This window comes from Drosophila takahashii, chromosome 3L, assembly GCF_030179915.1.
Source record: "Drosophila takahashii strain IR98-3 E-12201 chromosome 3L, DtakHiC1v2, whole genome shotgun sequence".
NCBI lineage: Eukaryota > Metazoa > Arthropoda > Insecta > Diptera > Drosophilidae > Drosophila > Drosophila takahashii.
The window spans coordinates 6,651,576-6,662,275 of NC_091680.1; the positions used below are offsets into that span (position 1 = coordinate 6,651,576).

General features: G+C 40.4%; 2 protein-coding genes across 2 annotated transcripts; both read right to left on the reverse strand.

Annotated features, from left to right (window-relative positions):
• Positions 1-2,349: 2,349 nt before the first annotated feature.
• Positions 2,350-4,230, reverse strand: LOC108055835 (membrane metallo-endopeptidase-like 1). Its single transcript, XM_017139378.2, has one exon. It carries the CDS (start codon positions 4,228-4,230, stop codon positions 2,350-2,352), a length of 1,881 nt encoding a protein of 626 aa, XP_016994867.2.
• Positions 4,231-5,417: 1,187 nt separating this feature from the next.
• LOC108055836 (phosphate-regulating neutral endopeptidase PHEX-like) lies at positions 5,418-7,334 on the reverse strand. The gene has a single exon (XM_017139379.3). It carries the CDS (start codon positions 7,332-7,334, stop codon positions 5,418-5,420), a length of 1,917 nt encoding a protein of 638 aa, XP_016994868.3.
• Positions 7,335-10,700: the final 3,366 nt, after the last annotated feature.

The window sequence follows — 10,700 nt, forward strand, 5'->3', positions numbered from 1 at the left end:
CCCAAATTATTCACGATGAGGACGCTGATGATGAGAAGGAAGTCCTGGACGAGGAGATGGAGATGGGATGGGACGAGTGGACTGGACTGGGAGACCACTTCAGGGCCGTCAGCGTTGCATGAATTATTTTATTCTTTTCCCCTTTCATTTTTTTTTGCAACTTTTACTCCGGCGCGCACTTTTGTGACAGCGACCGTCAAAAGGGCGAGCCCCATTGTGACGAAAAGTGTTAAGCACCAGCGTTCCCACTTTCTTTTTTGTCAGTATCACTAAATGTTGGCACGAAATAACTCATAAAGGTTTTCGCATTAAAATCAAACCTTGAATTTCAAGGCTGTATTCTATTTGATTATTAAAAAACGTTGAATTTCCTATGAAATATTTTCCGCCATCAATTCAATTAAAATAAAGTCCCTAATTTATTTTGCATATTATTTGTTTTCAAAAATGTTAAAATTACTAAAAAATATTTTGGACATTTAATTCAATTTAAATAAAGTACCTAATTTATTCTATTTGTTTTTTCAAAAATGTTAAATTCTGTAACATATTTTAGCATTAATTTCCATTGAAATAAATTACCAAATTTATTCCATCATAAATATTAAATTACAAATATTTAAAGTAAAATATCCAAACGATATTTTCAAACCCACTTTCTGCGAAAGCTTTTGTCAATCAGCAATTTGGTGGGCAATCTTTTGGCAAATCAGTTTCGGTGGTTCACACAACGCCACCATGGAATTCGTTTAGCATTAATAAAACGCAAATAAAAACTCTGTCAAAGCCCGGCTGAATCTGAATCTGTAAATAGGGGGACAAAGCGGCGTATACTTGATACGGGCTTAGCAGCTGTATGTGTGTGTGTGTGCCAGTGTGCTTGTGTGGGTAAGCGGCAAGGCACGGCGCGCAAAGCATTTTTGATTAGGCGACGCTCTGAAGCGCGCTACGTTTTTTGACTTTGGCACACGGCGTATACGCAACGTGAACTTTTGCCCCTGCCAGCTTGGCTTATTTAAGCGCTGCCATCAATCCTTTGACTAACCTTAGCTCGGCCTCCCCCTTTTCCACTCCCCCCTTTCCCTCCCCCTTTCTTTTACGCGCTTTGACATTTTAAAAGCATTTTTATGTAGAAGCTCTGTGTATGTGTGAGTGACTTTTTGCGGTCGTATTTGTATGAAAATGTGTTTGTGCCTGTGTTTAAGTGTGAATAGCCTGCATTGCCCTCTCGAAAAGTTTTGCATAGTTTTTGCAGCTTTCCTTTTCTTTTACATATTTTGCGTTTTATTTTTCAGCTGTTGCAGAAAGTACAAAATTATTTCCCCCCCTTTGCAGACCCTTTTCAGTCTATTTATTTTTCCTTTTTAATTATTCGCAGTTATTTAAACCATTTAATAGCTATTATTTCGCTGTTAATTATGAGGCATAGAACCGAAGGTGGCTGCAATTCCCCAAAGCCGTTTATTAACAACTAATTGCGACTGGCAATGCGCGGAAAAAGTTTGTCATCCTGGTCAGCGTTTTTTTGTATTTGTCAGTTGCCTTTTTTTGTTAAAACTGTTATTTAATTTAATGAAAATTGATGATAATTGTTTGTTAAATTAATTGAATATTGTCCATTTGTGCGGTCTACGCATAGAAATTACCAGAGGGCAAGAACATCGAATGCTGCAACATTGATAGCATCAGCTGCAATTATGGTCTAAATTAACAACTCAGCAGTGAATGTGGTTGCAGGGGAAATCAAGGCTTATTAGTTATCCAATTGTGGCCTCAAATCTGACTCCTAGTGATATATACATTGGGCTGAAACGGGTTTGTCATCATCTTCGTTAGGAGAACGCTTTAAAATCAGAATAACTGCTTTTTCATTGCTGAGGGTATAATTCTACATCCATTCATAGATATTTTCTATAAGAAACTGAAAGCTCAGATTCCAAATACTCTCTACGAAAAAAAAAGTATATATATCCCAAAAATTTAATTTAAATTTCCAGGGTTTTTTAAATAAAGAAAGCTTGCCACAGAAGATATATATTGTTAAGTGGGTCACAAACAACTGATTAGGTTGAAATTTGTTTGGAGACTTAATAAACATAAGGACGAGTTTGAGAAACGATGTTAAAGAAGCTCCATACATAACTGCAGCCTTATCAACATTTCTCAAACTCAAACATTTTAATCAGCTGCCTCCGAGAAATAATTTTAAATTTTATTCAATTATTATTTGGCCATCTGTTTTATTAATGGCACGCGTACAAAAATTGTGCAACGAAAAATTATTGTACATTCGACTGACAAATGTATAAAAACAAATCAATTTTTTGGAACATTTTAAACTTTTTATATTCACCAAAACTGGCACTGAAGGGCAACGCGACGACATTCCAAAGCCCTGTCGAAGGGGGCGAAACCCTGTAGCATATACTCCAAGTTCAATTGGTTTTTGTGCTGACCATTGGCATCCGGCAATCCATCTGTGCAGAAGAACTGGGCCAGATTCCGGAAGAAGGTCTCCTTGGTGGCGCCACTGACTGTCCCTTTGCGGCTGGCCAAGTAAGCGGAGTAGGCGAGATTCAGACCTCCAATGTCCGCAAGGCGTTCGTTCATGTCCTCCTCGTTTGTCTCCTTAACACACTGAACCGCCTCCTCGAACCGCGGAGAATTCGAGATTTCAATACCAATTTCGTTTAGGTTTCCGTGGGTATCGTACTGCACATTGATATCATCCACGGAGCGCATTAGTTCCCGGGCAAGCGAAAATCCCAACAAGCTGAACTGGAACTTATCGTCACTTCCGAAAGAGAAGAACGGATCCTGCAGAAGGTCATAGGGCACTACGATATAGTTTTGTCTGCCCATGAGGACGGGATCAGAGGTAGTGGCATCCACCGATTCAAGCAATAAATTTTGTGGATGCCGCAGGTAAGCCAACTCCTTTTGCATGCGGAACTTCAGGACCTTTAGGTGTTCCCGAGCAAAGTCGAGGTCTTCGGAAGGAATTTCGAGATTCATATAGTATTCGTTGGCAAAGTCCCGGTGCTCAAGGAACTTTGGCATGTGGCCGATGTTGAGGACAAGATCGCTAACCTTCCGTGTAACCATTCCCCTCTGTTCAGGGGTCAGGTCAAGGCGATTGCGTTCGATTTTGTCGATTAACTGCTGTCGAATTTTTCCAAAGATCCACTCCACTTTCTTTGTTTGAGCTGGCAGGTCTTTGATGAAGCGATCTTTGTAGAGCAGGTTCGAGGCCAATCCCATATTGCGGCGCACATCCTTTATGCATTCCAAGGGATCTCCGCCACCGTCACTGGAACTCTGGAGATATTCTATGAATTTGCCCATCATATAGTTGGCCACCAGTTCCACGTTTTCCCCGTCTATTAGCTGTCTAATTTCCTTGAGATATTCGATGTTCTCCACCTCCACCCGGAAGTTGGGTTGAACGCGGTGGCCAACAATTATCTCGATGAACTTTTGCCAATCGTAGCCAGTTTCACTATTCAACTTTTGTACACTCATTACTCGGCTTCTTCCGTTGTCATGATTTACGATCACGGTCCGCACATCCCAATCTAGTCGTCTTAAGGTCCGAATGAGAGTCTTGATTCGTTCCAAAGGCACGCTCATGGCCCGAAGAGCTCTTTGCACTTCCACAAGGTCGAGAATTGTTGCTAATTCGGGGCTACCTAATTTTAGTAGAAACTCCGTATTTTTCTGATAATTTTGTGTTACTTCTATCTGGATTAAAGCATCGGAGAGGCCGTATCGGCTCAGATGGGCCAGAGTTTCTATCCACGTGAACTGATCGTCGGGCCAGGGAGTTCCAGGGGGGTTCAGGGGTGGCCAGGTGAGTCCCTCGGCGGGAGGAGCCTGTCTCAAGTAATGTTCGATCTTCCGTGTTTCTGGAGGAGCCTCCCTGCAGTTCAGATAGAATCGCAAGGCCTTCGCCTCCACACTCGACTCGTTCAGCGACTTCTCACCATTTTCCTCCATCAGTTGGAGCAGCTTCTTGTTCACCTTGTGGCTCAGCACCTGGAAGATCCCGACGAAGGAGTCATTGATGTGACGCTGCCCATACTTTCCGCACGCATAGTTGTAGTAATCGGTGCAGGGACTTGTATCCCCTCTTCCATCGCCTAAAATGTTATTCAGCAGCCGTCTATTGAGATCCGAAGATCGAGAAGCCCACACCACTGAGCCGAGAAATAGGTAGATGAACCACTTCATCGCTGGGAGAAAACTAGACTGAGAACGAGACGTGCGTGTAATGTATTTTTATCAACCGGGTTTCAGAACAGCCATAAAGCTCGCGAGATCTCAACCCAAACATTACATTAAAGCTTTAGCAATATTTACAAACTAAAGCGGTTTTCCCGGCTGTTCAGAATTAGGTATAGGTGCTGACGATGATTAGTCATCAAAAATCGTATCAAGCCTAGTAGGGAAATTTTCTTCAAGTCGTTGTTATTGCAATTATATTAATTGTATTATTAATGCAGTTGGCAGATCTGAGGAAAAAACGTAAATCACTTAAACATTTATATTTGCTTTATTAAAAGTAACCCTCTCCTTTTCTCGCTCACGCTCTCTTTCCGTTCGGTATCTATGCATTCTATGCATTCTTAAAAAAAAAACTTTAAAAATTCTTTTAAAAATAGAAGAAAACTGAAGCATGTGAGCCATAAAACAAGAGAGAACGCTATAGTCGGGTGCCCCGACTATCAGATACCCGTTATTCAGCTAAAGGGAGTGCGAAGGAGATGGAGAAAAACTTTGATCCGCCGTAACTTTTTAACGAATGTTCCGATTTAAAAAATTTCTTCTACATTTCGATAGGTATTGATAAACACAATAAAACTGCATTTTTACTTTTCCAAAATATTGAAATTTTTAAAATCGTATATAAACGATTGTGGGCGTTAGAGGGGGCGTGGCACCCTTTTGAAACAAACTTGCGCTGCGTAGGTACTCCTAGAATCTGCATGCAAAATGTCAATCTTCTAGCTTTTATAGATCTCAGCGTTCATACAGACAGACAGACGGACAGACAGACGGACAGACAGACAGACGTACATGGCTAGATCGACTCGTCTAGTGATCCCGATCAAGAATATATATAGTTTATAGGGTCGGAAACGCTTCCTTCTACCTGTTACATACTTTTGCACGAATCTAATATACCCTTTTACTCTACGAGTAATGGGTATAATTACCCGTTAATCAAAAAAGCATTTTGATAGGAGATCATTCAGAAATTTAAAAAAAATTTATTGTATACATACGATTTGATAATTTTATTACATAAATTTTATTAAAAAAGAATTGCCCATTACAGAAATAAATAAACAAATAAATAATAAATTATAGCTCTTTCCAATTATAAATCCTTAAAGATTACAAAGATTATAAAGACGTCACCACAACTGGCATGGTGTGTTATTCCGACGACAATCAAAAGCTCTGTCAAACGGGGCGGCACCGCTTCCAATTAGTTCCAAACGCAACTTCGCTTCATCGTGATCCTCGTCGTCTTCCGGATAGCCATCTGTGCAAAAAGCTTGGGCATAGTTAAGGAAAAACATCTGCTCAGGAGAAACCTTCTTAATAATTGTTGGGTCCCTTATTTTGCCGCTTTCAAAGTAGGCCGAGTAGGCGAGATCAAGACCCCCAATATCCGCCATTCGCTCTGCCAGTTTGGCCGACCAACTGCGATTCATGCACTCCAAACCCTCCTGAAACCGCGGCAGCTCCCTTATTTCCCATCCAAATTCGTTATGGTTTCCATGGCTATCGACGAACATATAGTCTTTGTCAACGGCGTGCATCAGCTCATGGCCAAGATCTGCTCCCAGAATGCTGAACTTGAATACATCGTGGCTATCAGGCAGGAAGTATGGTTCCTGCAGAAGACCGTATGGAAATATAATAGCGTTGGAAATGGGTAAATAGTAGGGACCGGAGCTTGTGGCAAAGTATCTGCTAGGCATGTCGAAATAATCTTTGGGATTCTGATCGGGCTGGTGCAGTAACGCCATCTCCTTCCGGTTGCGGAACTCCATAAACTTGAGGTGTTCCCGGGCAAAGTCGAGTTCATCTGCGGAGGAAATCTCCAGATCCTCATAGTGTTGATCGGCGAAGCTCCGGAGGTCTCGGCCCTTGGGCATGTTGCCGATGTTGAGGACAGTATTTTTTACTTTCCCGTAGATCATCTTTTTCTGCTCGGCGTTCAGTCCAAGGTGATTGCGTTCGATTTTTAGTAGCAACTGGTGGCGAATTTGCTCGAAGATCTCTTGAATTTCTTTTGTGTATAATGGCAGCGTCGTCAGGAAGTGTTCCCTGTAGAGTAGGTTAGAAGCCACATACATGTTGCGGCGCACATCCTGAATGCAGTCTAAGGGATCCCTCCCAAACTCAGTGTCTTCCTGCAGATATCGCACGAATCCAGCCATAATATAGTAAGCAACTAGCTCACCGTCGTATGAGTCTACCAGTTGCGTAATAGCCGTGAGGTAGGGCAAGTTCTCGATCTCCACCCGGAATAGGGTGGGTTCAATAGGGTGGCCCACAATTATCTCGATGAACCTCTGCCAGTCGTAGCCAGTAGCGCTGTTCAATCTCTGCACACTCATAATTTGGCCTCTTCCGTCCTCTTGGGCAAGGTTAGATACATCCGAGTCCAACTTAAGTAGCAACCGGATTATATTCTGTATTCTTTCTGATGGAACTCCCATGGATCGAAGAATTTTGCGTACTTCCGCAGAATCGATCTGGGCATTGGATTTGTTTAGGTTTAGCAGAAACTCCGTACTGTTCTGCCAATTGTACGATATCTCTATATCAATCAATACATTTATAGGGCCGAACCGACTTAAATATGCCAGGGTTTCTAACCACTTGAACTGGTTTTTGGGCCAGGAAGTACCGGAGGGGGTCAGCGGGGGCCAGGTGAGCCCCTCGCCGGGAGGAGTCAGTCTCAAGTAATGTTCGATCTGCCGTGTTTCTGGAGGGGCCTCCCGGCAGTTGTGGTAGAATCGCAAGACCTTCGCCTCCACACTCGACGCTTCCAGCGACTTCTCACCAATTTCCTCAATCAGTTTGATGAGTTTCACATTTAATTTGTGGTTCAGCATTTGGTACATATCGGGAAAAGGGTCGTCGAAGTGGGTAACAGAATAATTTCCACAAGCGAAGTCAAAGTAGTCGGAACAGGCATCTGCATCTTCATTCAAACTACCTATGATGTTCTTCAATATACGTAAGTTAGAACCGACATTCGGAAGTCGAGATGCAGATACAGTCGAAACGAGAAGAAGGCCAATAATCCACTTCATCTCTAGGTGAAAATGGGAACTAATAAGCCAGATCTCTAGTTTTCCGCTATATAAATGCCAATCAGCCCTTTGAAAAGCTTTAAAGCTTGCAAGTTTTGGAATTTTTCATAAAGAAAACAAAGGTGTCAAAGGTGTATTCCCCTTTAGCTCATATCAAGTAGATCAAGCTAACAGGTCTTGAGATAGTCAAATGAAAAATATTTCCCGCATGACTAACTAAACGAAATAAATCGAGTAATTAGAAATTAGAAAAGATGACTAGCTAAATAGCGTAATTACAACAATTATAGAAATTAACATATCGCAGTGGTTGTAAACGATCAGTTAGTTAGATCATCAATTAAGCAATTTTCTCAGCTATTCAGCAGGATTTCAATACGAATTCAACGGGATTTAGAGGTGAGAAAAATGTGTAAATTATTTTGAAGGTTAGTGTACTACGTTAAAAAAGACATACTTTCAATTTACGCAAGTTTGTGATAATGTGGAAGAATTTATATGGAAATAACCCAAAAAGGTAATAAACCTATTTCTAAAACACATTAAATCTTACAGATAAGTAATAGGAATTTTCTAGAAAATAATGTCACAAGCCAGCGAAAATTAAAAATTTTACCGATTTAACCTTATCTAAGAATTCAACGTGTTGATTTTAAAATACAATTAAAATAAGTTAGCTCGTAATTTTGTAATTCAAAGAATTGAAAGTAGCATTAGTTATCACTTGTATAAAGTATTTATTGTTCTGAAAAAAATAAATTGTGCATTCTTGGGATATCAACGCATTTGTGGCCAACTTCAGTCGTGTCTTCGTGTGCCAGCGGGATGACATTTATAAAGATTAAATCCTTGCTTTCAGCGCTTAATCCGTTTTATCAACTGCAACTAGGCGGCGGGGGAAGGGGAAAGGACCTCGGTACGGTTTTGGTTTTTGGTTTTCGGTCGACGGCTTTCGCTCGTCCGGGACTCTGCGGTTGGATCCGGATATGAATCTGAATCTGCCGTTGTTATTGCAACGGATAAAGCCGCGCCGAGTGAATAGCGGCACGAATGAGTGGGATTTGAAGTATTTCACACTAAAAAGCGGTAATTGTCTGGAGCTGTTGCTTTAGACGGGTGCAATGAAGCCATTAGCTGGGCAAATATTATTTTATTCAATTAAAATGCACGGATTCAGCAGCATGTCACGTAGCCGCCGTGTTTGCTCTTTACCTTTGGCCAGAATTTTTGGCGGAAGGCCCAAGAGACAATATCAATACCTGCTGGCTGTGTTAATAAAGCCATTTGCCTATGCATATATACACATATAGTGTACGTATTAAATGTGTCATGGTGCAATGCTCTTTACTGGTTTTTCGCCACATAGTTTTTTCCATTGTCCGCGTCGTTCTTTATTTAATGTCAATCGCTTTGTCCTCAACCCGGTAAAAACATATTTCGCCATCCTGGTGGATGGACGAAAAAATACCCATAGAGTTCACTACTGAAGTGCAAAAAATTCAAATAAATTTTGTCAATCGCATATTGATGGTTAATTACATTTTCAGATTTAAATAATAAAACGATTGAAGGGCGAAAAAGAAAGGAGGAATTTAATCGGTAGGTGCTCAACACGATGAAGGCTTTTTATAGTTGTCACTGGGGGATTATCTCTGTTAAAGTGAAAGTAAATGTAAATAACACAGGAATTGGTTCAATGCTTGAAATTTAATTTTATTATAGTTCAACGTTGTAAAGGGTATTTTTAGTAATTTTATTTATGTTTTGCTTACTTAAAATTAAATATCAAATAAAAATTCTATTGTTGTTTTCCTATTTATTTTTTAGAAGCTAATATTTATTTAGTTTTGTGTGGCAAACATTTCTTATTCTTCACGTATTTTTATTTGATTATTATTTATGCTTTGTTTTCGCATGAACAATCAAATTTCAAATAAAAAGTCCATATATATTATAAATTAAATATGAAAATAATTTCTAATATTATTATTTATGCTTTGCTGTCTGTACTTACAATTAAATTTTCTATGAAAATCCCATTAATATTCCCATATTTTATTTTCTAAAAATAATATTTATTTAGTTCTGTGTAGCAAACATTGTAACTCATCGAATTACCTCTGAGCTGAGCAAAGAACCCTTGCACATTTTGTGGCCACACTTTAGTCAACGATTCCAGCTGTGATTCAGCATTACATTTTCTGGCAGCCATATCTCCATTATGATTACCTATTCGGGGGAATTATTGTTGGCCGGTCTAGACGCTGCCCGATTGTTGTTGATGATGTTGGACTAAGCTGGTCAATGTGGACATTCTCAGAAATTTATGGCGCGACGCAAATCTGCACAATGCAACCGGCCGCAGACCAAAGTCCCCACCAAAGTGGATAATACGAATATGTGGATATTTTTGGTCACGTTTGAATTTATTTGATTGCTGGCACTTTTAGCATTGTTGGAGCTGACGTTTTATTTAATGCCCTGCCAGCAGCAGCAGCGATGGCAAAAAGGGCGAATCCTGCAGGCCGAGCCGGGCAGCAATGGAAATTGCTCAGGAAACGTACAATTTATTTCAGTTCATTTCTTTTTGCCGCCATTTGGTCTGTGGGAGAAGTGGGATGGTTTGGTTGGGTTGGGTTTTTCGAATGGTTGTGGGTGTGGACCCACTATTGATGTTGATGTTGCCTACTTTCGATTTTGGCATGTCGCGCCGCTCACGGCAATTGTCCTTGTTTGTGTCTGTGTTTCTGCTTCTGTTCGGACTTTGTTTGTCCCGCCCGTCATTTGGCGGTCGTCGTCCTCGCCCGCGTCTGGCGGCATAATTTGAGCAGTTCAGCAGTTGAGCAGTGGCAGTTGAAGTTGCCAAGTTATCAGCCAGACGACAACGATTGCGACCCACCTGGCAAAGGCAAACAAGCCATTTGATGTTTTCATTTGGCTGCCACTGGCACCCATCGCGACTCCACGACCCCCAACCGCCAGAACCAGAAGACCTTTGTTTTATGCCCCCGAGAAGCAAAAAAAGGTAGGTCCTGGGTTGAATACCCTTTTAAATCGTCGGTTACACCCAGAGGAATGCGGTAAACCAAGAATAAGAAACTAAAATTAATATAAATCGGGTAGTTGCTGACTTCAAAAATAAAAGACAATAAAAATAGGTAAATTTATTAAAATTAAGATTATGAAATAATCTTAAATTTTGAATAACTTTAATAATAATACTATTTAACAAAATTAAAATATGAATATCAAACGAAGTTGGAAAAAAAATGTTTATTGGTGCTATTAGAAATTAAGAAATTATCTAAATTATACTAAGCGGAAATAGTACAAATTGTTCAAGTGATTTTACCTTTAAAAAACTGG

Coding starts and splice junctions, on each gene's coding strand:
- LOC108055835 (XM_017139378.2), bottom strand. CDS start 4,230: ATGAAGTGGTTCATCTACCTATTTCTCGGCTCAGTGGTGTGGGCTTCT.
- LOC108055836 (XM_017139379.3), bottom strand. CDS start 7,334: ATGAAGTGGATTATTGGCCTTCTTCTCGTTTCGACTGTATCTGCATCT.